We start from the raw sequence: 26875 nt of genomic DNA, 5'->3' as shown, positions 1-26875 counted from the left end.
CTCGCATACGGCAAGGCGTTCAGTACCACAGCAGCTGTCCTAGAGACTGAGACAACCAGTTCTCTGCACCGCTTTGTGCCCCCCTCTGGAATTGCTGGGTCAGGACCGAACACATGTCCTCAGCTAAAGAGCTGGAGCACACCATTCACACCCCAGCTAGGGCCTGCAAGACCCTCACTTCCTGCCCTCCTGATTAACCCGTTATGCCGAACCACACAAGCCAATCACTAAATGCCTGGCGGTAGGAAGAAGCTTCCCCAGGGTGCAGGGTATCCCACCTTCGTCTGCTGCTGCTGCAGGCTGTCAGCAGAGCCAGGACACTGGGCTAGATCCACCCCTAGTGATTCCTCCGCGACGGAGGAATCTGGGAGAGACCGGACAGGACCCGGAGTGCTTGGGGGTGCTGTGCACGGCCGTCAGAGAGCACTCTGCCAGCATGGGCTGGAACGCTGCAGGCTTTACCTGGTGAAAAGCAGCTCACTGCTGCCAAGGAAGGACAATGGTCTAATGAGGCTCATTATCTCTGCCATTTATAATCAGCCACACACACAGGGGCAATAACAACTGCCATGAATACATTTTATTATAGACCTGACTCAGGACTCTCAGGCGGTTAAACAGAGTGGCGATGGTACGTAGGACACCATTTTTTCATTTACCCAACAGCTGCATGTCAGCTACTTTTTAATCACCGTAAGAAAGAACCAAACCCTTATCAAACCTTTTCACCCAGGGCATCAGCTGTGCTGTGGAAAATGGACACAGAGTATTTTACATTTGCACCTTTATTCTACCACAAAAGGTTAACTGAAGAGCTAGTAAAAAAGAACACACTAGTCCACACTCTGTGTGGTTCTAAGATGAGAACAGCAGAAAAGCTTTTAGCACTGGAAAGAACCAAGAGAAGGCTTTAAAGCTCATTTGGATTCAATTTTGGTCCAGGAGTAACCCAGTGTTAATGCAGCTTTGTAATTTCATCAGCACAAATCAGTCTTTACAAAGTCTCGTTTGGCTTTTATTCTAAATGAGGCCAGGCTGGAGATGGCGTCTCCTCGCCCTGCATTAGACACAGAAATAGGTCACCGAGTGATGGTCCCTTTTGTAGGTACAGCAAATAACAATGCAATGCTCATGAACACTGTGCAAACATTGACACGGTCAGAATCAAATGAGGCACTGTCCCTATCCCACAGGGCGACGCACCCAGGATGTGAGGGCAGGCAGTGTTATGTGCCGTTGCACTGAATCGGCATACATTGCATGTACATAGGGGCTTTCGCTGCTCGAACTCATTCAGCCTCACAGTGGGAGGAGGGTAAATATTATTAGCCCCATTTTACAGGTAGGGAGACTGTGGCATGGAGGAGCGACATGCCTTGCCCAACTCACGTAGCCATGTCAGTGTCTGAGTTGGGAGCAGAACCCTGGTGCCCTGGTTTAACCACTAGACTGCACTTCCTCCCTGAGGCGAGGTGCGTTGGAATGTTCCTGGAACAGCTGGAGTGTGGCGCGGAAGCCTAGCGCACAATGGGGTGGACACACCTTTGCACGGGGCATTGGTACACACACTTCACTAGCTGCTTCTCCCACCACCGAAAAGGCAGTGCTGCCCCCAGCAGACAGAGACGAGCGGCCTAGTCCTCGGGGATCGGCGTGTTGCAGTTCCCATGGTAGATTCTGACTTGGCCCTCGCACCTGAAGTACTGATCAAACACGTCGCTGTACCCGTGCTCCCTCCACCAGGAGCAGAGCTGCCGGTTCCAGGTGCAGTTCAGCACGTGGAACAGCTCGGGGTGCTCCATGCCAATCATGGTGAAGAAGTCCTGGTCCCCCAGGTGGCCCTTGAAGTGGTACTTCTCCGTGAGCTGCCGCACCACGTCTGGCTCCAGCAACTGGTTGTAGAGTTGGGACTGGCGCATGGCTTCCAGGTCCAGCAGCATGACCCCGCTGTTAAAGCCAGGCAGTCCGTCAGGAGGGGGTTCACCCACCTTGGTCTGGGGGTTCTCACGGCGGAACTGCCAGAACGTGTGCCTGGAGAAGGGAGAAAAGCACAACATGGGGGCGTTACAGGCCACAGGCAGATGGCTCCAACGGCAACCAGGTTTGGGCTGAGCACAAGCCTCGCAAGAAGCAGTAACTCCACCAGCTACAAATATGCTCTCTGTACCCCAGGGAAACTCGCTCACCCTCAGCATTGCCCCTGCAGGACTGAGATAAAAGTCCACCCCGGGACCCATTCCTTGCAAGCCCACACTTCTCCAGGCTCCAGGTGTTCCGGGTGGACAAGGAATGCAAGCCTGAGCTCACACCTGCCTCAGGGACTCCTAGATTTAAGACCAGAAGGGATTATGGGACTGGAAAGGACCTCAAGAAGTCATCAAGTCCAGCCCCCTGCAGTGAGCAGGGCCAAGTAAATCTGGACCATCCCAGTGACGGGGATTCCACAACCTGCTTCGGAAGCCTGTTCCAGAGCTTAACCACCCCGAGAGTTAGGTTAGATATTAGGAAAATCTTTCTAAATCAGCCTGGCTGCAGATTAATCCCATTACTGCTTGTCCTACCTTCAGTGGACATGGAGAGCAATTGATCCCTGACCTCTTTATAACAGCCCTTAATAGATTTAAAGAGTGGTACCATTGTGGTCATTTTGTCTGACCTCCTGCATAACACAAGCCAGAAAACCTCACCCAGTAATTCCTGGGTCAAGCTCCTAATGTCTGGCTAAGATAGAGCAGGGCTTTTGGGAAGACATGCAGTCTTCATTTAAAAATGGCAAGTGCTGGAGAATCCACCCCAACTCTTGGTAAATGATGCCAACCATTAATTACCCTCCCACCGTTTAAAAATGTGCCTCTTATTTGTGGTTTGAATTTATCTAGTCTCAACTTCCAACCATGGAATCATATTAAGCCTTTTTCTGATCAGTTACAGAGCCCTCTGCTATCAGAAACTCCTACCCAGGTAGAGCTCGCCCTTCTGTTGGGTAAACTGGTCTTTAATCCCTTAACATGGGCTGCACCGATTTCTGTAGTGTGCTGTTTTTATCAGGAAGTTATGCAGACCTCAGTCAACACAGTGACCTCTATCAGCTACACTTGTGATCTCCTCACAAACAGGACGACGGGGTGGTGTGACAAGTCCTGCTTCCCACAGAGCCCCTCATGCTGATGGGCATTCATTCTGTTACCATCTTTTCATGCTGTATTGCCGGCATCCCCCATCAGCCTTCCCAGGGGTTTTCGGGGATCAGCATCAGGCTCCCCAGTTTCCTGGGTCACCCTGCTTGGTCCCCTGGGAAGGATCTGCTGGTGCAGAAAAAGGCTTGGAAGATTAATGGGCTGCATTGCAGGGGTGCTGCAGACTGAGAGGTCAAAGGCCTTGACAGCTACTGGCTAACCCAGCCCCCGAGCCGCTGTGCAATGTGTGCTGCCAATGGGGCACTCAGGGACACAGGGTTCAGCTCCCCTTCAAAGGCAAATTCTAGAAGACAAACGGAATAAAAACAGTGAAACAAAGTGGGCCAGATTCTGCTTGTAGGCCCTCTGGCGTCAGTCTGCAGTGACTCCATTCCCGCCCGTATCACTGGGGTCACAAGCTCTCCCACTACAGGAAGGGGCTGGGAATTAAAGCCAACCCCCGGTGCCTCCCAAGAAAGGATGGAAAAGAGGCCAGGCGAGCTCCCTGCAGAGCAACACTCAAACCCTTCTCAGCCCTGCCACCATTTCTCAAGGTCCCGTGAACACTGTTCACACAGAGCCCGTCAAAGCTCCATCCCAGACAAAGCCTCCCCGCGGCAGGGGTGACGGCAGGAAGAGTCACAACGGGGCTTTGTGCAGGGCCGCTGGGTTACCCAGACACAACGGTCCTGTGAAAGACGCACACAGGAGTCTGAGTGGCTACAGAAGAAGCCCCATGCAGCTCCTTCCCCAGCAGTGACGCCGTCAGTCCCTCTGCCCTGCGAACCCCCCTGACTTCTTCGGTACAACAGAGCGCTCGCGGGAGAGCTCTCTGATGTGTTGGCTCCTGGCGCTCGCGGGAGTGCTCTCTGATGTGTTGGCTCCTGGTGCTCGCGGGAGAGCTCTCTGATGTGTTGGCTCCTGGCGCTCGCGTCCTAGTGCAGAGACCTGCACGGGAACCCACACAACCCCGAGCAGCTGCGAACAATAGCCGTGGTTCAGCTGTGCGTGCAGCAGGAACAGGCTCCTGACTCGCAGAGGAAACGCAGATCAAGTTGCTCTTATGTCCTGTCTGCAGGGGCCCTGCGATGCCAGGACTGTGGCAGGACTAGGTGAGCCAGCACTCCGGCTTCTTCCTCTCATTTTGGACAGGCATGAGACAAATACAAGGGTGGGACTGTGCGGTCCATACACAGCACTGGTCACTTTGGACACACCCTGCGTTCTTTGGGCACCGAAACTCCCCCTGGAGTCACACTGTACTTGCACAGTGGGTTGAGTTTGCTGCAGTCAGTGCGGCTGCCCCAGTTCAGGCCACCTTCCTTCATTCCAGGGCATCCTGATGCACTTTGCAAACTTTTCACCACTGACATGCAGCCACCTCTGGGGTGGAATGTAGTAGCTCCGTAAGAGCACTCACCCATTTCAAAGCATTACACCATGTCCAATGGCGGCTGCATGGGGATTTCAGGAAAGCTGCTGGAATCTGACCAAGACACCATGACTAAAGCCACTGCGCTCACTGGGGGGTTTTAATGATCACCATCAGGCAGGTCCTCGGCTTTACATCTTGGCGGAAAGACAGTGCCTCCAGGAGCCTGGGGCTCCCTGGAACAGCACCGAGGGCTGACTCAGCAGAGCACTGAAACACCACGCCCACGGCCTGAAATACCATTGTGATCTCTGGGGGCCTTTCACGCAGGCAGAAAATCAGAGCTCACCTGCAGATAAAAGCTTTGTATACCCACGTGGGAGGGGAATAAGCTGGGCTGGCAGGAGCCCTGCATCCACACCAGGCAGAACTATTGCAGTGAACATCACACCATTGATCCAGATGGTGTAAGTGGTTAAAACCAGGCTTTGGTCTGGCCCTGCTTAGCTCACAGGACTGGTGAGCATCACAGCACAAAGCAGCCCTTCTGTTCCTCCAGTCAGTCTCTGTCCTCTCTCTGGGTGCCCACAAACACTGGTTTCATGGGGGCAGGGTCCCAGCATCCTGTCCTTGGGAGGATACTGCACCCCCCTTGCGTGGACTGGGGTCCACCCACAGCCCTGCACGAGGGGGGAATGGCAGCAGTGCATAACCATCCTGCTGAGGCTTAGCGGGCTTGGTTCTGATCTAACCGCACTGCCTCCTGACTGACCCTCGGATCAACGAGCCCAGACGCAGACCCCTGAGGGACTGGACGCTGTCTGCTGGTGCCTAGTCACCGCCTCGTTGCTCTTTCAGCCCGTGGTGCAGTGCAGGCTAGACGCTAAGACCCCACTCACCAATCTGCTAGTCCAGGGGTGGGCAAACTACAGCCCATGGGCCGGATCCGGCCCGCGAGCCACACCACATAGCTCAGCCCCGCTCCGGCCGGGGTGCTGGGTCGGGGGCCGCACCACCCTTGAGGTAAGTGCTGCTCAGAGCCTGCACCCTCTGAGCCTCTCCCCATGCCCCAACCCCCTTGACCCAGCTCTGATCCCACTCCTGCTCTCCAAAGCCAGACCGGAGCACCCTCCTGCATCCCAAACCTCTCATCCCCAGCCCCACCCAAAGCCCGCACCCCCAACCGGAATCTGCACCCCTTCGTGTACCCGTCCCAGCCCTGATCCCCCTCCCACCCTCCAAACGCCTTGGTCCCAGCCCAGAGCACCCTCCTACACCCCAAACTCCTCATCTCCAGCACCAGCCCAAAGCCAACACCCCAACCCCCATTTTGTGAGCATTCTTGGCCCGCCATACAATTTCTATTCCCCGAAGTGGCCCTCAGGCCAAAAAGTCCCCCCGCCCCGTGCTAGTCCCTCTGAATGAGAGAGGTGGTCACTGCCGTTCAGGGCGGGTTTTGCAGCTCCCCCGCAGAGCAGCCGCAATGGGAACAGGCCCAGCTCCCTCTCTTCAAAACATGACCACCACCTCAGAGCCACATTAGCCAAGAGTGTTGCAGGCGTGGCAGCCCCCCCGCCCGTCTAGATCTGCCCCTCTCCCGCACCGGAAGCGGGCTCCAGGCAGCTGCAACAAGCACAGGAACTCAGTCAGACACAGCGGGGCACACACAACCCAAACTTGCTGATGAAGGCTGTTTGCAACATTGGGCAGGCGTGTCCGAGCCAAGAGAGGCCTCCGGCTCAGAGTGTGGCAGGATATGTTCAAATGTGCACACCAGCAGCGGGGTGGTGGTGTGTTTAAATGTTCCAAGTTCCTATGCACTGCTCTGAATCTACACATCCATGCCCGGACCGCTCCAATAATCCTCCACGACCCTTGTGCAGCCAGTGAACCAGGCTGAACGGCAGCATTTACAGCCCATTGTGCACGGGTGTCATGACTGTGCAAGCAGCAAGGCAGCGGAGAATCGGGCCCATTGTTAGCAATGTACAGAGAGAGAGCTGGTCAGAGTACAGGACTGGGAGCCAGGACCCAGTGGGTTCCCAGCTCTGCACCTGGCCCTGTGTGACCCCTGGACACGCACATGCAGCCAGACCTTTCCCAACACTCGGGTCTCACAATGTCTGGGTGCACAACTTGAGCCTCCAAAGATGAGACAACTGAATCCAGTAGGTGCTTTTGGACACAGCAGAGTGAATGGCTCTGTGCCTCGGTTTCCCCAGCTGTAAGTGTAATGTCCATCTCACAGGGGTGCTGTGGCACAGGCTGATTAGAAGGCGTCTTGTGGCTGAAGGTTGCTAGACAGTAGAGAGACGCTCTCCGATCCGATTTGGGCATAACACTTAGGGTCTGTAAAAACAGGCTTTTTAAAACAGCTGACAAAATCCCTAAGAGCAGCAGAAATGTTCTGCGAAACTCAAAACAACTCCCACAGAAACAGATTTATTAAACCAGACGAACACCCCTGCAGCGTTTGCAGCCCAAGCCTGGTGGACAGACAGCGAAACTTGACAGCAGTCGCACTGACAAGTTCGTTTTCCAGCCACCACGCTGAGTAAAAGCGAAGGGTGAGAGACACAAATCCACACGGCACTGCCACCAGCCCTGTGCTTGGCGGCTGGTTCCCCCGGCACCTGGCAGCCCAGCAGGAGGTGGTGCTGACAGCCGGAGCACACAACTATGGTGCGTGGGGACAGGCCTTGCTTAGACCCAGAGGAAGGGTTGGGGGGAAGCTGTTTTTCATTGCTTTAGGATTCATTGCTCCAAGCACATCACATTCACGGCTCAGGGTTCTAGGGGGCTCAGCAGACCCCCCGAAGGTGAGTTTGGTGGGTGGCTGGAAGCTGTCCCTCAGCAGTTGGGAGAACCGTCACCAGGCAAACCAGAGCAGCAGGGAAGCCACAAGACACACACAAACCAGCTCATGGCTCTGCAAAGCTGACCCGTGCCCTGAGCTCTGGCTCCATTTGCGCGGTGGGGCGGGAAGGCTCTCAGCTCCAAATGCCACCCTAGCCAGAAGGGATGGCAGAGGAGGTGGAGCCCTGGAGAAGTCCTGCTCATTTTCTGCCAGGTCCCAGCAGTGAGGCACTTTGCACAGGACACATCAACGGCCCTGCAGCACCTCTGGACGTGCCCTTGGTAGGAAAGCAACGGGAGCCGGGCTGCGTTAACCTGCGCTCTGCACACATGCACCCGAGACACGGGGCCGGCACTGCAGAAACCCCAGTTAACGGTTCTTGCAGCTCCAGGGGAGACACTGCAGTGGCCTCAGGAGTCTGATGGGAGGGCAGCCGCCAGGGTCCACACCAGCGCAGCTCGACCTGCCACTCTCCCAACACGCTGGTGCTCATGACAGTGGGGCTGACTCAGGGCTGCGTCGCACACAAGGACGGCCAGGCTGGGTCAGACCACAGCTCCATCCAGCCCAGTATCCCGTCTTCCAACAGTGGGCCAGCTGCCCCAGAGGGAATGAACAGAACAGGGAATCATTGAGCGATCCATCCCCTGTCACCCATTCCCAGCTTCTGGCCAACAGAGACTAGGGACGCCCAGAGCATGAGGCATCCCTGACCATCTTGTTAATAGCCATTGATGGACCTATCCTCCATTAACTTATCTAATTCTCTTTCGAGCTCAGTTATACTTTTGGCCTTCACAACATCCTCTGGCGAGGAGTTCCACAGGTGGACTGTGCGTTGTGTGAAGAAATACTTCCTTTTGTGTGTTTAAACCTGCTGCCTGTTCATTTCATTGGGTGACCCCTAGGTCATGTGTTACGTGAAGGAGTAAATAACACTTCCTGATTCACTTTCTCCACACCAGTCATGATTTTATAGACCTCAATCATATCCCCCCTTAGTCGTCTCTTTCCCAAGCTGAAATCTCCTTCCCTCTCCCCCTGCCTGGGTGTGGCCAGTAACTGGACCAGGGCTTTGCACTGCATCCACCTTCCGACTCACAGATGAACACGAGTGCAGCTGGAACACTCTGCACCACAGCTCACCAGCGCTGCCTCCCTCGTGCACGGCAAAGCCCTAACCGGGCCGGGGTCTCATCCGAGTCCCGAGTTCAACCAGGCATTGGGAAAGCAAAAGTCCTGCGTCTCCTGGGACGGAAGAAATGAGACAGCCATCCACCACCTGCCTGGTGGTTCCACAGCCCAAGTTTTGCACCCTCCCAGAGCCCTCCCACGCCCACTGGCAGGAGGGGTGTCCGTGTAGAACCACGGAGAGCGGTGGCGTCGAACGGAAGCCAATACCCAAGGCCAGAGTGACCAGGCATTCTCGGTAGGAAACGTTCTCCCGGCAGAAAACATGGCTTTGTCAAAACCATGTCGACTGGGACAATACTCTTCAGCGTTCTGATCAGCTGAATCAAACCGAGAATGTCAGTTCCAAACATTGAGCCCATTTCTTTGCAAGTGGAAAGGCAAAATTTTCCATCTAGGCGTTTCTAATGTGAAACTTGGGAATTTTTGTTTTGTGAATATTTCTGATACTTTGGCCTTTCCTTCCAATGTGGAAGTGAAAGCCATTTTGAAATGTGGCCATTTCCCATGGAAGGAAAACTCCATTTTCTGACAGTTCTACCCAAACCCTTGTCTGGGATTTCGGAGGCAGAAGAATGGAAGTGATGATGTGTGTGTGGAGGCGGGGAGGCGGGGGGCAGTGCATGGTCTGCTCAGCGAAGGCGCATAGGGCAGTCGGTACGGTCTGATGATCAGTGCAATCCAAAGTGCTGGGAAGAGAGAAAAGAATCAGACCTTTCTCCATCAGGCTCTGTGGCTAGCACAGAAATCTGTCAGACAGGACCACGCAGGCCACAGTGATCACAGAATCATAGAATCTCAGGGCTGGAAAGGACCTCAGGAGGTCATCTAGTCCAACCCCCTGCTCAAAGCAGGACCAATCCCCAATTTTTGCCCCAGATCCCTAAATGGCCCCCTCAAGGATTGAACTCACAACCCTGGGTTTAAGCAGGCCAATGCTCAAACCACGGAGCTATCCCTCCCCCCAGACTGATGTCAGTCTGTCTGTGAGTGCCAATGAACCAAGCAAATACCAGGTGTGAGACAGCATCGCATCATCTACGTTGCACTTACAGGAGAAAGAAAATAACAAAACTACACAGAGTTAGAGATAGCCCAAGATGCAAAGACTGGATCCAGAACCAAGCTTCCCCAACACGCAGGGTTTGATTCAGCCCTTGGTAGATACAGACCTGCACCCCAAAGCTTGGCTCCGGAGCGACACTTCCTCAATGTTCAGGGCCTCTGGATCAGGGCTGGGGCTCCAGCCCATCTCTATATATTACCTGATCCAGCTTCTCTTCTGAGCTCTCAAGCATTATAATGAAAATAATCAGCTTCCACCCACGGAAATGAGAGAAAATAACGTAGAGCAGAGGAAGGGACAGAGCCAGACGCCAAGAGGGGAAAGGGATGGCGGCACCTCGGAAGCGATGGGACTGATCATTTGTTTCACATTTTTATTTTAAAGAAGCGTGCTGCACCCTCGATAGCCGAGGGGTAGCCCAGAGCGACTGTCGAAGAGCTGGATTATAACCCCTGAAAACAGGATTATAACCCCTGTCGCTGTAACAGGGACATTGACACAGCCGCAACCCAGAGCGCCACTCATCCCTCGGCTGCGCCATCCACCACCGTAGGCTGGGCTCCAGCCACAGCTCAACCAGTCAGAAAAGCAGATTTACTTTAAATGACTAAATCAGTTTGAGAGCAGCATCGTTCCCCAGGGGATTAGCGTGCAGCCGCTAATCCAAGTAAATGCAGACGCAGTAAGGGGAAGAGAACAATACCCTGCTTTTTGGTGGACAAACAAACAAAGCAATTGTTTAGTCCCGAGCCAAAACCTGGAGGAGGAAGTGTTACTTTCCCTTGTCCTGTTATGTACTAGGTCAAGTCACAGTGCGTGTGCGCGCACGTGTAACTGCACTGTTCACAAGGGAATAAATCCCAGCGCAGCTCTTCAGAGACGCAGGGACCCGGTGTCAGCTGCCAAAGGCACAGAGTCCATGAGGGTGAGAACAGTTCAGTGGCAAGGGAGCGGACAGCTCCAGGAGCGAGTAACAGCATGGACAGCTTTTAACCTTTCAGGTGCAGGTTCAAATCCAACCAACAACAGCTGCTTTGGAGTGGTCTGGCGTCCCACTGGCGTGGTCTCTCGTGCAGATCTCACCGTCACTGACCATTCTGCCAAATTGCTCCTTTAATTGTGGCATTTTGGTTCTCTCTAGCTAGGAGTATGGGAAGAGGGAGCCCAGCCAAAGGGAGCGCCCCATGGAGGTTGGGGGGGGGGAGGATGAGATCAAGAGGGATGGAAGAGGTCGATTTTCTTTAAAGGAAACCAGAGTGGGTGAAACAACCAAGCGCCAAATCTATGTGATCTAATGGTCGTGTACTGACAAAAAAATATAAGTGGTTAAACTAACCCAAACTAAACTCCATATTCCCCAAACGAGAAGTGGATAAAGTCAGCTACCCGAGTTTACACTCAGTGAGGACAAACATTACCCAGTGTTTGAGTGTCGGAGAGAATCTGCAGGAGAAATTCCCCTCCCTCCCGCACCCAAATTTGTGCAGAGTCTGGGAGGAAAATTCTACAGGATTTGGTAAAATTCCCCACCGATTCCCAGGGGTTCAAGAGGCGGCCTAGCCAGGCTGCTGTCCGGAAAGTAAAGTGCACCCCACAGGCAGTTCCATCGTGCATTCAGCGTCTGATCCGGATCCCTATTTTGGGTGGTTCAGGGCAGCCAGTTCCCTGTGTGGGGTAACTCTTTGCAGAATCAGGCTCAAGCTCCCAGAGCTCCGGAGAGGCACTGACATAGCCAGATACACACACAGGCCCTGCAGGGCAGGCGGTGCAGTTCCCCCATGGCATGGGTCTAGCGTGGACGCGCAGTTGCTAATGCTCTGGGAGCATGTTTGCTATGCTCCTGCATAGCTACTGGCAGGCTGGAATTAAACGGTTAATTCGTCCTGGTGATTCCCAGAGCACAGAGGCAGGCTGGAGTCCATGTGTCTGTTGTGTGGTTACCAACTAAAAGAGCCTGGGACTGCTCTGGGAGGATACACTGTCACAACTAGTGTTCCCCTTGGCGCCCGAGGGCTGCTGATTTCTCTGATCAGTAGGAGCTACTAAACGCAGCTGCCTGGCAGATGCTCCAGCTGTGGCTTTTCATCCCTAAACTCCTTGGAACCTTTTCCTGCTCTTCCTGCAAACAGAAACTTCAGCATTTGGGAAGAAAATCCAGGTGGGTGCTTCATACTCCTCAATACGACAGCAAAGTAAAACAAAACACAAACGGCATGCCACCTAAACCGACCACTGCACTGAAATCCATGTGGGCAATGACCCTGAACAGCAGAGTTTGCACTACAGCGAAAGCCCAGTTGTCCCCCAGGCCTGTGGGTTGGGCAGAGTTCTGTTTCTCTGGGCTGCAACTTTCCATACCTGATAACCATGCACATCAGCTTTCCATGGGAAGACCAGGCCTAAGCCCCAGCTCCTCACCCTCCCCAGACTCCAGCCAGGCTGTGCACGGCCTGGTATTTTTCTCCACTAACCCCAGGGCCAGCTGTGATTTTTCCAGCACGCTCATTCCAACGTGCTTTGGTTTTGCTTTAAAAGCAACAGGTGCTTTTTGATGGCGGGGGTGGGGGACAAATGGAAAAGTTTTATGTTTCGAGAGGCGACGGAATAAGCAGGAGCGCCAAAACAATGGAACACGCCAGGGCGGTAGAATACACAGATCACAGGCAAATCAGGAAGAAATGAAATGTGGAGCCGAGAGGCCAGGCGAAGGGGACCAGGTGCCTGAGCCAGGCACTTCAGGGGGAAGAAGAAGGACATGGAAAGGAACAAAGGAAACAGCCACGAGAATCCACCCGTGTGGCCCGTCTGGGTCCCATGCAGCTCTGCGGTTCCTCAGCATCGCACCCTCTGCGCACAGCCCCGGGCGAGCCAAGGTCTCTGCAGCCTGCTCTGCACCCTGCAGGAGTGCGCCCCTGTGGCCGCACAGGACTTTAGCGCAAGGCCCAGCAGTGCTTTCGGAGGCTCTCAGGATCACCCGCAGGAGCGCTGGGTAGGCCCGAGGTGGTTTCCTTCTGCTCAGTGGGACTGAGGTAGAGGGGGTTGGGCATGTGACACCTGTGACACCTTTGAGGCAGGTCCTCAAAGAATCAATCCTGAAGCACTTGCATGAGAGGAAAGTGATCAGGAACAGCCAGCATGGATTCACCAAGGGAAGGTCATGCCTGACTAATCTAATCGCCTTCTATGATGAGATTACTGGTTCTGTGGATGAAGGGAAAGCAGTGGATGTATTGTTTCTTGACTTTAGCAAAGCTTTTGACACGGTCTCCCACAGTATTCTTGTCAGCAAGTTAAGGAAGTATGGGCTGGATGAATGCACTATAAGGTGGGTAGAAAGCTGGCTAGATTGTCGGGCTCAACGGGTAGTGATCAATGGCTCCATGTCTAGTTGGCGGCCGGTATCAAGTGGAGTGCTCCAAGGGTCGGTCCTGGGGCCGGTTTTGTTCAATATCTTCATAAATGATCTGGAGGATGGTGTGGATTGCACTCTCAGCAAATTTGCGGATGATACTAAACTGGGAGGAGTGGTAGATACGCTGGAGGGGAGGGATAGGATACAGAAGGACCTAGACAAATTGGAGGATTGGGCCAAAAGAAATCTGATGAGGTTCAATAAGGATAAGTGCAGGGTCCTGCACTTAGGATGGAAGAATCCAATGCACCGCTACAGACTAGGGGCCGAATGGCTAGGCAGCAGTTCTGCGGAAAAGGACCTAGGGGTTACAGTGGACGAGAAGCTGGATATGAGTCAGCAGTGTGCCCTTGTTGCCAAGAAGACCAATGGCATTTTGGGATGTATAAGTAGGGGCATAGCGAGCAGATCGAGGGACGTGATCGTTCCCCTCTATTCGACATTGGTGAGGCCTCATCTGGAGTACTGTGTCCAGTTTTGGGCCCCACACTACAAGAAGGATGTGGATAAATTGGAGAGAGTCCAGCGAAGGGCAACAAAAATGATTAGGGGTCTAGAACACATGACTTATGAGGAGAGGCTGAGGGAGCTGGGATTGTTTAGCCTGCAGAAGAGAAGAATGAGGGGGGATTTGATAGCTGCTTTCAACTACCTGAAAGGGGGTTCCAAAGAGGATGGCTCTAGACTGTTCTCAATGGTAGCAGATGACAGAACGAGGAGTAATGGTCTCAAGTTGCAGTGGGGGAGGTTTAGATTGGATATTAGGAAAAACTTTTTCACTAAGAGGGTGGTGAAACATTGGAATGCGTTACCTAGGGAGGTGGTAGAATCTCCTTCCTTAGAGGTTTTTAAGGTCAGGCTTGACAAAGCCCTGGCTGGGATGATTTAACTGGGAATTGGTCCTGCTTCGAGCAGGGGGTTGGACTAGATGACCTTCAGGGGTCCCTTCCAACCCTGATATTCTATGATTCTATGTGAAAACGCCATCAGCATTGTGCTCACGGAGCGCTGTGACAAGCTATATTCACGGCCCCTGCGCTCTGCGGCAAACTGGACCCCCACGTCCCAGCACGAGACGCTGGATTCTGCATTGCTCTGGAATTAAATACGAGGAGAAGCAGAGGATTCGAGCTGTGGCTCCTGGGCCAGAGTCTGATGTTGAAGTCAGCTTAGCTTATGCTCTCCTCCCATGTTCAGCTCTCAGCATCATGAGGATCTTCACACTGCCCGGCAAGCGGCACTGGGGGAAGCTGGAGGCTGGGCAGGCCGGAGAGCCCAGGCCTTGCCTGAGGGAGGCTGCGAGCCTGCACTCGCCGGGGGAAGATCTGACTCCTGGATGCCCCGTTCCTCTGCTTGGGACAGACAGAGATGAGCACAGCATCAGGCCCTAAAGCAGAGAGCTCACATAGATTGGACACGCCAGGGCCTGAGAGCCCCCGCGAGGGGCTACGGAGAGCCCTATACCATTGTGGGAGACGGCCTTCTTGGCGGTGCGGGTTAGGGTTTGTGCAGCTGCTATTGCAGGCCTCAGAGACCCGCAGGCTCCTGCTGCCACGACGGCAACACGGTCGCCTGGCAGCACGGGTCAGGGAGGGGAACCCAGACGCTCACACGAGCAGCAGGATATGCATGGCCAGCCATTCCCACCCCGTGTCCAGGCGCCAGGAAACCTCCCCACAAGCACATGGCCCTGATGTACCCAGCAAGCAAGTGGCATGGTCCCAGGGCATCTCATTGAGAGGTGACTACTTCAAGGGACGGACGCTCGCCGGCCATTCGGTCCTGTGAGTGTATGCCTGCTGGGCGGGACGGCCCCAGCTGGGTCCTCGCTCCGCTCTGCTCCGCTCACTCTCCGGTCGGTAACACTGCAGTGCTCCCACTGGGGGGGCTGCTGCCAGGCTTACCGCTTACCCTGGCCACTGCAGTTTTAGCTCTTCCCCTCAGGCCAGACCAAATCTCCTCACCACGTGCTCGGGAGACTCTGGTATTCATGGGATAAGCAAAGGGGAACCAAAGCTAACAGTGAGAACTTACTGGGGGCCCTGGGGACCCCAGAGTCCTCCCGTATGGTTACAGCTAGGGCAGACAGAAGCTGTGTCCAGGCCAGGCAGAAGCTGCCTTTAGTGTGCATTTGGGAATGCAGGGAAAGCCCCAGTCTCCCCGGTACACTGTAACCCAATAAATGTGCTATCTGCAGCTCACGGCTTTGTGACATCGGCTGTGCCAGGAGCCAGGGAAGGGGCCAGAGGAGAATCTCACATGGGGCTCAGGGGCACAGCCTGAATGGGGATGCTTTGATAGTGGGGAGAAAAGGAGGACTTGTGGCACCTTAGAGACTAACCAGTTTATTTGAGCATATTTCCGCTGAATGCATCCGATGAAGTGAGCTGTCGCTCACGAAAGCTTATGCTCAAATAAACTGGTTAGTCTCTAAGGAGCCACAAGTCCTCCTTTTCTTTTTGCGAATACAGACTAACATGGCTGCTACTCTGGAACTTGATAGTGGGGGCGTCTGTTCACAAACCCCTCTGCGGACGGAGGATGGAACCACACTTTTGCAGCCAGATGCCATCGCACCGAAGGCTTGTCACACCAGGGGTACGTCCGCTTTAAAGTCACCCCCAACCTTAAACCGAATTAACTTCCTGGTGCAGACAGGCCCTCTCTGCCCACTGGCCGTGAGCCAACAGCACTGAAATCAAAGGGAGACACAAACCCCCCACCCCCCCCGGAGCTGGGCCAGGCCTCGGTGTCTCCACCCCTCGGGTGCCTGCAGGGGCTACAGAGCCCCGGCCTGCACTACCCTGCAACACCAGCACATCCCATTGTTACTGGGACGGGGCGGGCGCAATGGGGACCAGCAATAGCCGGAAATTCTTGCTCCAAACTCCCCCTGCTGGCAAGGCCCCCGGGGACAGACTCTGGCCATGGTACATCGGTAGTGAGAGGAGGGCAAAAGCTGAGCCATGAACGGCCCTTCTCCCGGCCTGTGTGAAACTCTGCCGGCTGCGCCGGCTGCTGCATCCAGTGGTCTCCCCCACGCTAGGCTGCGTTACGTCAGCCCAGGTCTGGCCTCTGGCGTTAACGGCGTGACACACCCTCCCGTCGCGGAGTGACGCCCTGCCCTGTGACCGCTCCAGCTCTCTCGGCCACCCAGGAGCCCCCGGCAAAGGCAGGACGACAGACCTCACTAGCCCTGCTCTCTCCCCAGGCTGACAAGCAGCAGGAAGTTGCTCTGTGGAGAAGAGAAACTTTCAGCCTTTCATTAAACTTCAAGCCTGATCATGGCGTAGCTTCATTAGCCTCCACGATCCCTTTCAAAAGGGGAAAAAGGCTCCAGACAAAGCCAGGGCAAGAGAGCAGCCCAGGGGCCTTGACCCCAAAACAAAACATGGTCAAGTTTTTCACTTGTGTTGTTAATGACTCTGCAGCCTTGCGCCCCCTTGGCTGAGGGCTACCCCTTGCAGAGGGGTTCTGCTGTGAGCAACTGTTTATAAACAGAGCGTCCATGTGCTAGGAAACATCTGGAGAATAGCACTTCCCAGCATTCAAAGCACACAGCCCAGGAAAGCTAGATAAAAAATTCCACAAGGACTTCCCCTGCCGGCTGAGCACTGGGCACACAGTTGCTGGCCTGGCTTCCTCTGATGTTTCCTTTAATGCTCGGTGCTGCTGCCCGGCCAGCTCAGATGACTGTCCTACCTCAGAGCTGTCTGCCTTAGAAATAAACAACCTACCAGTGCTTGGCAGACCGACGATCCTGGCATACAGCAGGGCTTCAAGGCAGGGCTGTAATAATATGTTCTAAAATAGCTTCTTGTTAAATCACCAAGAATATTCTCAAAGGTGAAAATGGATATTTCCATGTATTGTATATGTTTGTATATGTCTATCTGTCTCTCTCTCTCACCCCCCCCCTCCCCACCCCAGATCTGCATCTCCTATGCACCCAGAATCCCTCCGACTTTCACGGGTTTGCCATGACGAGATGACAAGAGCCATGGTACAATAATTGCTTAGGACCTGCTCCCATTCAAGTCAACAAGAGATTTGCTACGTGCTATAAATGAGGAAGTGCTGTGCCTTTAATAGATCCCAAGGCCAGAAGGGACGATTGTAATCATATAGTCCAGAGGTTCGCAAACTTCATTGCACCATGACCCCCTTCTGACAACAAAAATTACTACACGAGTGCCGGAGGGGGGATCAAAGCCTGAGACATCTGAGCCCCACTGCTTTGGGAGGAGGAGAAGGGGGGGACAAAGACGAAGCCCAAGGTCTTCAGCCCTGCTGCCCAGAGCTGAAGCCCTCAGGCTTGGACTCCAGGCTTGGGCCCCCGGCCCCAGCAAGTCTAACACCAGCCCTGGCGACCCCATTAAAATGGGGTAGCAACCCACTTTGGGGTCGCAACCTACAGTTTGAGAACTGATCTTGTCTGACCTGATCTTGTCTGACCTCCTGTACAGCGCAGGCAGAGAACTGCCCCACAAGAATCCCTAGAGCAGAGCTTTCCGAAAACCACCCAATTGCCAGTGACGGAGAATCTACCACGACCCTCGGTCAGTTGTTCCCATGGTCAGTAACTCCCTTTCTCAGAAATGTATACCTTATTTCCATTCTAAACTTGTCTACCTTCAATTTCCAGCCACTAGATCATGCTGGGCCTACCTCTGCTAGTCTGAAGAGCCCATTATCAAACAGCTGTTCCCCATGTAGGTACTGACAGATTGTGACCAAGTCACCCCTTAACCTTCTCTTTGTTAAGCTAAATAGATTGAACTCTTTGACTCTGTCACTCTAAGGCAGGTTTTCTAATCCTGTAATCATTCTCATGGCTCTTCTCTGAACTGAACTTCCCATTTATCAACATCCTCCTTGAACTGTGGACACTGAACTGGACACAGGATTCCAGCCGTCATCACACCAATGCTAAATACAGAGGGAAAATAACCTCCCTACTCCCATTTATCCAGCCCAGGACCATATTCACTCTTTTGGCCACAGTGTCACACGGGGAGCCTGTGTTCAGCTGATTATCTACCACCACCGCCAAATCTTTTTCAGACTCCCTGCTTCCCAGGAAAGAGTCCTCCAGCCTGTGAATAGGACCTGCATTCTTTGTTCCCAGACATATACATTTACAATTAGCCATATTAAAACACATAGTATTAGCTTTCGCCTAGTTAACCAAGCGATCCAGATTGTTCTGTATCAGAATTGTCCTCTGTATTATTTAACATTCACCCAATTTTTGTATCACCTGCAAACTTTATCAGGGATGATTTTGTTTTCCTCCAGGTCATTGATAAAGATGTTCTATACTGTAGGGCCAAGAACTGATTCCAGCAGGGCCCTACTGGAAACACACCCACTCAATGTCAATTCCCCGTTTACTGTTACATGTGGAGACAATCAGTTAGCCAGTTTTCAATCCATTTATTGTCTGCCAGGTTAATTTTATATCATTCTAGTTTTTTTAAACGCAATTTTATTCAGTACCAAGTCAAATGCCTCACAAACACCTAAATATATTACATCAGTCCTATTACCTTTATTAACCACATTTATAATCTCAACAAAAATGATATCAAGTTAGTGTGACAAGATCTATTTTTCCAAAAAGCCATGTTGATTGGCATTAATTCTATTACTCTCCTTTAATCCTTTATTAATGGAGTCCTGTGTCAGCCACTCGACTATCTTCTCTGGGATCCATGTCAGGCAAGATGATGGGCACGCAGGGCAAAAGGAGCAGCCCCCAGCTCTGGGGATCTGGGCTGTGAGGGCAAGTATCGCCTGGCAGTGCCACTCGATCGCTCGGGGTGATAGCGTTTTACAGGGAGTGGCTGGTGCCTGGCGAGCAGGACATGTGTGAAGACTTTCACAGGAACAGAGAGCAGAGTTCCTGGACTAACGCTCCTGCAGCCAGTGTGTGGGCCTTTCCCCTGACAGTGGGAGAAAGATCCGGCCTTCCACTCCACCAGTGCCAGCCCAGTAGCCCTAGCGCAGACCAAACACTGGTGTCATGCTACACTTCTGGCCCTGGGGCGCACTGAGGCGTTGGGGCGCCAGGCTGGGCAAGCAGGCCAGATGTGCTTTCTCTCTCCTCTCGTTAGGACGTCTGCGGCTCCATGGGGTAGGCATGGTTTCAAACTTGGATCAAAGCGCGTCTCCCCTTGGGTCCAGGTGCGTGAATGTGCCTATGCGTGTCACTGACTCAGGGACCCATCACTTCCCCCCTCCCTTCCTGCACCCCAGAGGCACCGCCCGCAGGAGAGAGCAGGGCATCAGTCTCTGTGCCCCAGGGGCCCACTGAGGGCTGGTCTGTGGGATGTGGACACTTGCCCAGACATCCACAGACACCCCTGCAAAGGCACCAGGAAGGGAACAATTCTGGTCACTGTTGGCTGGATTCGAGCTTTTGTCCGCAGTCAGTGAATCCGTTGCTGACTGAGGATCTGCCATGACTCCACCTTCTCCAGGACTAATGACATGAGCAAAGAGGTTCGGACTCACGGGCGAAGGGCTAGGGCAGCCCAAAGGGCTGAGAAAGAACACCAGGAACTGTTGATGGGGAGTGAACAGCAGCTGGGGAAAGTGGGGCTTTGCTGAATGATGACCGTGGCCCTACCAGATGAGGAAAGGGGCTGGGAAGCTGACAGGACTCCCTGGAGCTGAAGAGACATTCTGGACAGCTGTGAAAAACACATGGCCCTAGAGGAAGACAGCTTATTAGGAGTTTGTTGCCTGCAGTTGCCTGAGATTCAGCTACAGCATAACAGGTTCACAACAAAACCTGGCTGGCTGCTTGGGTGTCTTGTAAAGTTCTCGTCAAACCATCAAGAAATTATTTTACTGCCCAAAACTTCCAGGGAATCTGAGTGCTAGAAACTTGCATTCCTGCAATCTGGCCCAGACACCACCCAAACCTGGGTATCTGGCTTGCCGTAAGCCCCGTGCCTGCACAATGGGAGAGAAGGTATACGCAGCTCCCTCCTGCAGAGCCCCCTTTGGCCACGTGTCTGGCCTCCAGCGGCAGCTTGGTAACACTGCGCAGTGCAGGGCTGGGTCTGTGCGTGGATGAAAGCTCCTGCAGCTGGTGACTCAGTGAGGGGCACTCAGCGTCAACGCTGAGCCAGCTCTTAGCCTCATGGTAGCGGTGCTGGACTGCTGGACAGGACAGCTTTGGGATGCAGTGTCAGACTGAGGGGCTGGCCGCTGGGGCCATTAGCAGTAAGAGGGCCCCATGTCTACGGGCTGAGACAAGACCCAGATCTGATGGGATTATTTACGGGTTCAATAACATAGCCCGGGGTGCGTGGTTAGAGGAACAGGCACATGCTCTTCCAGAGTCTTGGAGGCCCTGGACTTCTGCTTTATTCCTCACAAAGCACACAAGGCATCCGGGCTGAACGGACAGCTGGGTCTGGAAGGAAGGGTTTCCCTGCTCCCTGCACTCCAGACGGTAAAAGAAAAGAACCAGAGGCCAGGAGAGGTTGGAGACAAACACCAACTGCGCGTCCTTTGGGCTGGGGATCCAGCCAGCTTGCCTCTCCAGGGTTGGGCAGCCCAGCTTGCTTCTCCACTACCAACTCTCAGCGAAACAAGGAAGCTTTTCGACATGCCTCCTCCTGTGGGGAGCACTAGCACCAGTCCACCCCACCCCACCAGCTGGGATCCATTTCCCTGTTTACATTCCCAAGCTTGTTCAAAAGCAAACTCTGTCAATTGGAGATTAGGGGGGTTTGGCATTTCAGCTCGGAGCCAGTCACCGCACCGCCAAAGCTCTCCAGAGTCCCTGGCTGACTGCTCCGGGCGGCGAGCCAAGGGAACACAGCAACAACCAATGTTTTAGGCTGCAGGAAGCCTTAGTGCGGGGCTCTGTCCCCTGCACTCTGGTCATTGAGGCGGTTAAGGCAGTCTCCTCTCTTCCCTTAGGATCGGTGCAAGGAACATGAGACCCATCTACTGCGCACACCCGGACAGCCCCGTGCAGTAGCACCCACAGCCCCCCCATTTCAGCTAAGGCCTCCCCCAGGGCCGCATCCTTTTCCTCACCTCCTTGGGCTGCTGCTCTTCAGTCCCCGTCCTCCACTCTCTCCCTGCTCCAGCACTATGCCGCAAGCGCGGTACATTAATCCATCCTGTCAAGAATCCTGCTGCCCTGGCCCACCGCCGCCGCGCGTGGCACGGAGGGTGCCTACTGCCAAGCTGGCAGGATGCCATTCCCGAGACAGTGCCTCGCTGTCGTTAGCAGCGTCCGCGAGGGCAGGGGCACACGGGTTGAGGCAGGCCCGCACGCTCCTTGTGACGACGCCGGGCACCTTAGAGGAGAACATCCCAGAGCCCAGAGAGGATGAAAAACCCTCTCCTGCTCCCTGAAAGCAACATCACCTCGTCTGAGCTGCCAGCCCGTGCTCTGAGAGCTGAGGCCGGGAGAGGCAAGGGTGGAGGGGCAGGAACCTCAGGTGGTGGCTGGCAGCAGACACTGTCTGTTACCGGCCATCAATGGGTCCTGACCATGGGCCAAATGCATCCCTGGGGCGAGTCTCCTGAAGCCCGTGGGATTCACCAGGAGTGGCTTTGGCCCAAGGGCCCTAAAGGTCTAAAGCCCAGAGCCATGCTCCAAGTACCGTGCCACAGCTCTTCTCCGCAGTGCAGCCTGCCGGGTCCCGGGGGCTGTGCCGAGCACTGGGCACGACTCTGGGGACAGTCTTACAGCATCGCTACCTGATCATCCAGCTCTCCTAGAGAGCCACATGGAGGACAGCCCACTGTATAGGCCCCCACAGTTATTTCATATCTAGCTGCATGAGACTGTGTAACAGACCCACCCGGACCCTCTTCCCATTTGCATTAATTCAGAACCAAACAGAACTGAGCTGCAGAATGTCAGGCCCCAGGGCTAAGAACGTTCTTTCAGGTTCCCTGGTGCCACGAGGGAGACACACCTCCAACAGCCTGGTGCTGAGCCGAGCTCTCTCATGCTGCTCCGGCACCTCTCCTCTGGAGATTTTGGAGCGTGTGCCAGCCCTAAGTAACCCCCTCACATCCCCAAATACCTTCGTCCCTTGGTCACAGACTTGTTGGTGTCTATTGTTGGATATTTACTACTAACTGGGCAGTCCCCACCAGCTCTGAGCATGGGATGAGCAAGGCCTGGCTTGTAAACATTCCCAACTGGTTCAAACAAAATAACATCCTCTTATTCCCCCACCCAGACACACTAGCCAGGGTGCCAACCATCACAGCACTCACCCCCCCCCCGCAAAAAGCAGACATGCGAGGACCCCCCAAGCAGAACACACGAAGCTCTGAGCCCTGCGAAGTACATCTGCTTTGCACCCAGTGCCGATGGCGAGCCGAGAAGCGATGCATGCCCTCGCCAATGCACTGCACCCCGGCAGTCCCATGGGACGCCCCCACACACACCCGGCACAACCCGAAAGCACTGATATCGAGCACAGAACCACCAGCACCAGCTCATTTCGATCAAAAGTGCCGCATCCGGACGACACAGATATAAACCGCTCCCCATCTGCATATAAGCGATGAGCAGGGCCACGCCCGGTGCACAGCGACAGACAGCCCACTTGGACCCCTGCCCGCCCATGGTCCTCCAGCAGCGCTCCCACCTGTCCTGCCTCCTCTGGCACGCAACAGGTGCTGTCTGCACGGCCAGGACGAGCACCATCTGGATCCACGGCCCAGCACAGCCAGGCACTGGAGGTGGGGAGGAGCAGAGTAAATTGGTTTGCCCCATCCTTATTCCACCGCTCAGGGGGGTAGACACCTCGCGGCTCACCACAGCTCCAGGATACGTCCCCCTCCCACGGCACGTGCATGGAGATGGATGAGCTGGGGCAGCCAGTGCTGCAGGGAAGGTCCCATGCAGTGTTCGTTTCACTGTAGCCCCGCTTCGTTCCCTCATAGCTTCTGGGGGAAGGGAAAAGCTCCTCTGAGGCTGTAACTGTCCACTCGGGCCAATCTGCCCCGCACGGCCGCCTGTGTTACTAATGCCGTCCACACACAGCCACTCCCTTTGCTCAGGACCACGCCGGAGCGCTCGGCTGACCCCTGCAGGTGAGGCCCCTGCGGCTGGTCCACGGTGAAGGGACCACCACAGAGCTATTGTTTCTGAGCGTGCTCAGTGGTCCCTGCAGCCGCGCCCCGGGAAGCACGGGCTGCATGTTCCCGCCCGGGCTGACAGAGCAGGCACGGGGCTGCAGCGGGGGCAGGCCGCACAGGGACGTGGTGCATTCCTGCCAGAGTGCACACGCACAGCTGGACTCAGAGCCCACTGTGGTCAATGGAAATACTCCCGCTGACTTCGGTGGGCTTTGGGTGAGGCCCCAACACAACGAAGTCTACCCTGACCACCTCTGCCTCCAGGCCAGGGCCAGGGGAGATGCGGAGGGATGGACAGGTGCAGGTTCATGCAGAAGAGAGAGCAACACGCCCCGTTTTCCCAAGGCAAATGTGAATAATTCTGGGCAGCTTTTACCAAGGGGCTATGATTTCCGAGTGGCTCCAGGGCCTTGTCAGATCAAAGACTCTTTTAATGTGATTGCAAAGGGCACTTTGACCGACACTGATTCCGTTGCAGGTCTTCAAGGCTTGGTATTTCCTTTGTGCGGGGGTTAGCCCTCATCAGGTCTTGTGTGCACAAAGATGAAGGCTCTGGCCTTCACCAGCTCTGTCAAGAGCAGGCTGAGCTCCCATAGAGAAGTGCAGGGGGTGGGCATAGACTTCCAACTTCAGACAGGGACTGTCTGTTTGGTTAGTGACAACACCCTGCCCTCCGGGTGCTGCCAGGCCTGCACAATCCACATCCTTTCCCCTCAGCAAGATCACATCACAGTTGCCTCAGCCGTGTGCGCTGCAAGCCACAGCGCCATCAAGAGCTGGCTACGCACAAAGCGTCTTCCCAGGCAAGAGCCGTTGCTGGTTCCACTGGGTCCTGGTCCAAGTCTGAAACGTGCCCAGCGGGTCCAGCTGAGAGCTGGCCAGCCAGGCCGGAGCAGCATGAAATGGTGATCTCTGCGCGCTTTGCCACCCAGAGAGTCCTGCCCCCTATATGCAAGTGCCGCAGTCACAAGTGTGGTATAAACACCTAGACACACAGAGCTTTAGCTCAGACAGCAACATGGCAAAGCAACAGGAGGGCATCTCATCACTGCCGCTAATTACCCGGAGAGTAAAATGCACAGAACATATTAAATCCAGAAGATGTCAATAATCACCCAGATAAGCACCATCTCAGGAATGGGAGAAGGCAGCGGAGAGAGAGGAGATGCAGCTGCCCTGAATGATGAGAAAAGCAGAGACCTTCATGACTGTATTTTGAACCATGGCTTTTGATTCTTGGCTACGACTGGCTGCTGGAAGCTTGTGCAATCCAGCCAGGGGCAAGCACTAAGCAAAGCCCTGATGACAGCAAGGCCTCGCACACTCAGATCCCAACTCTGGCAAGGGTCTACGTGCAGGCTCACAGCCCTAGTCCATCCCTGGCAAGTTCGGGGCTTTTACTAAAAAAACGCTTTGACTTATCCAAGCACTTGTGCACACCCACACGTTATCTTAAGCTTTCTCAGCTGCTGAGAAGTATCGTCTCTGTAGCACTTGGGATTCTCCAAAACGGGCGAATACAATTTTGCCAAAGCTACAAAAAAAAATAAAGTCAGTTTTGGACTCAGAAAAAAGAACATCCCGGGCCAGCTGCTCAGCAACGCTCAGTCAGTGCTGCCCCATGATGCACACACATCATACCACCCTCCCCCGCCCCGGACAGAGCGTATGTGAGAACGTGTGTGCACACTGTGGGTTACAAAACAGGGGGTGTTTATTTGATCAAAAGCTTACAGTGCAGCTCCTGCTGCTCTCTGCAAATCAGGGTGTCTCCTGCCAGTTTCTAAAGGCACTGGCTGTTCTGTAATTCTGGCTGCTTCTTCTAGGGAGCAACTGCCCAACAATTCCTAGGCTCCGTTCTTCCCCACACATAGAACAGCAGCACTGACTGCAAATTGATGTGCAGCCTTGCAGTGGCTGATCTCCTGACGGGCAGAAGGCTGCTCTGCATGCCTAGCTCATGCGTGCTGGGAGCTTGTGCAAGCCTGTCAGGAACCATCAGGTGTTGCTGGCAGTGCTCGGCAGCAGCCAACGCTGCCAGGAGGAGGAACGGCTGGGAAGAATGGGCTGGCTGGACTCGGACAGGCCACAGGGACCACACGTGCAGAGGGCCTGTGGCCAGCGCCTGCCCTGAAGGAGGTTCCATGCTCCCAACGGGAAGGCACAGCACTGAATATAGCCATGGACTTTCCCCCAGGGAGGAAACAAACAGTGGTACTATCATGGCCAAACCGAATCTGCCCGAGCCCCTGGGGCGTTTCCCAGCCCCAAGACCCAGCCCCTGCACACTGCAACGGGCTCCGAGGCAATGCCGGAGGATCCACAACACCTTGGGTCCCCCAGTCTTTCCCCTGCCCAGCCGGAGAGCCCAGGGCGGCACAAGGGCCATGAAGATGGAGCCTGCCCGTGACAGGCACAGCAACCACGGGCAAGCTCCAGCTCTAGACTGAGTCCTGAGCTGATGGCTCTCAGTTTACACCCGACACTCGGGGGGACTTTGCCTGTGAAAGGAGCAAGTCAAATCAGAACAGAACTGAGCAGTATTAACAGACAGGAAACAAAGGGTAGGAATAAATGGTCAGTTTTCAGACTGTAGAGAGGTAAATAGTGGTGTGCCCCAGGGGACTGTTCTGGGCCCAATCCTATTTAACATATTCATAAATGATCTGGAAAAAGGGGTAAACAGTGAGGTGGCAACATTTGCAGATAACTGTCTTGAACAGTTTTGTGCCAAGTCCCAGGCAGACTGCGAAGAGCTACAAAAGGATCTCTCAAAACTGGGTGACTGGGCAACAAACTGGCAGATGAAATTCAATGTTGATAAAATGCAAAGTAATGCACATTGGAAACCATAATCACAACTATACATATACAATGATGGGGTCTACATTAGCTGTAACCACTCAAGAAAGAGATCTTGGAGTCACTGGACAGTTCTCTGAAAACACCCACTCAATGGGCAGCGGCAGTCAAAAAAACGAACAGAGTGTTAGGAACTATTAGGAAAGGGATAGATAATAAGACAGAAAATATCATAATGCCTCTAATGCCACACCTTGAATACTAGGTGAAGTTCTGGTCACCCCATCTCAGAAAAGACAAATTAGTCATGGAAAAGGTGCAGAGAAGGGGAACAAAAATGATGAGGGGTATGGAACAGCTTCTGTATGAGGAGAGATTAGAAAGACTGGGACCATTCAGCCTCGGAAAGAGACGGCTAAGGGGGAGATGATCGAGGTCTATAAAGTCATGACAGGTGTGGAGACAGAGAATCAGGACGTGTTATTTACTCCTTCACAATGCAAGAACTTGGGGTCACCCAATGACATTAAAAGGCAACAGGTTGAAAACAAACTAAAGGAAGTATTTCTCCACACAACGCGCAGTTGACCTGTGGAACTCGTTGCCAGAGGACGTTGTGAAGGCCAAAACTATAACTGGGTTAAAAAAAAATAATCAGATAAGCTCATGGAGGATAGGTCCATCAATGGCTATTAGGCAAGATGGGCAGGGACACAACCCCATGCTCTGGGTGTCCCTAAACCTCTGACTGCCAGAAGCTGGGACTGGCTGGCAGGGGATGGATCACTCGGTAATTGTCCTGTTCTGTTCATTCCCTCTGAAGCAGCTGGCATCGGCCACTGTCAGAAGACAGGACACTGGGCTAGATGGA

The 26875-nt window shown here is 54.1% G+C and overlaps 1 protein-coding gene across 1 annotated transcript in view; it reads right to left on the bottom strand.

The window, feature by feature from the left end:
• Positions 1-565: 565 nt before the first annotated feature.
• The window catches only part of XXYLT1 (xyloside xylosyltransferase 1), a 102342-nt gene continuing 76032 nt past the window's right edge, over positions 566-26875 (bottom strand). Inside the window, exon 4 of the mRNA XM_084638964.1 lies at positions 566-2031. Coding sequence (XP_084495090.1) covers positions 1635-2031 — 397 coding nt within the window. The 3' untranslated portion in view covers positions 566-1634. The remainder of the gene's footprint in view (positions 2032-26875) is intronic.

The sequence above is a fragment of the Lepidochelys olivacea genome (genome assembly GCF_965140295.1).
Source record: "Lepidochelys olivacea isolate rLepOli2 genome assembly, chromosome: 9".
NCBI lineage: Eukaryota > Metazoa > Chordata > Testudines > Cheloniidae > Lepidochelys > Lepidochelys olivacea.
Note: the sequence above shows the minus strand (reverse complement) of the source record. Positions and strands in the feature narration are given on the sequence as shown.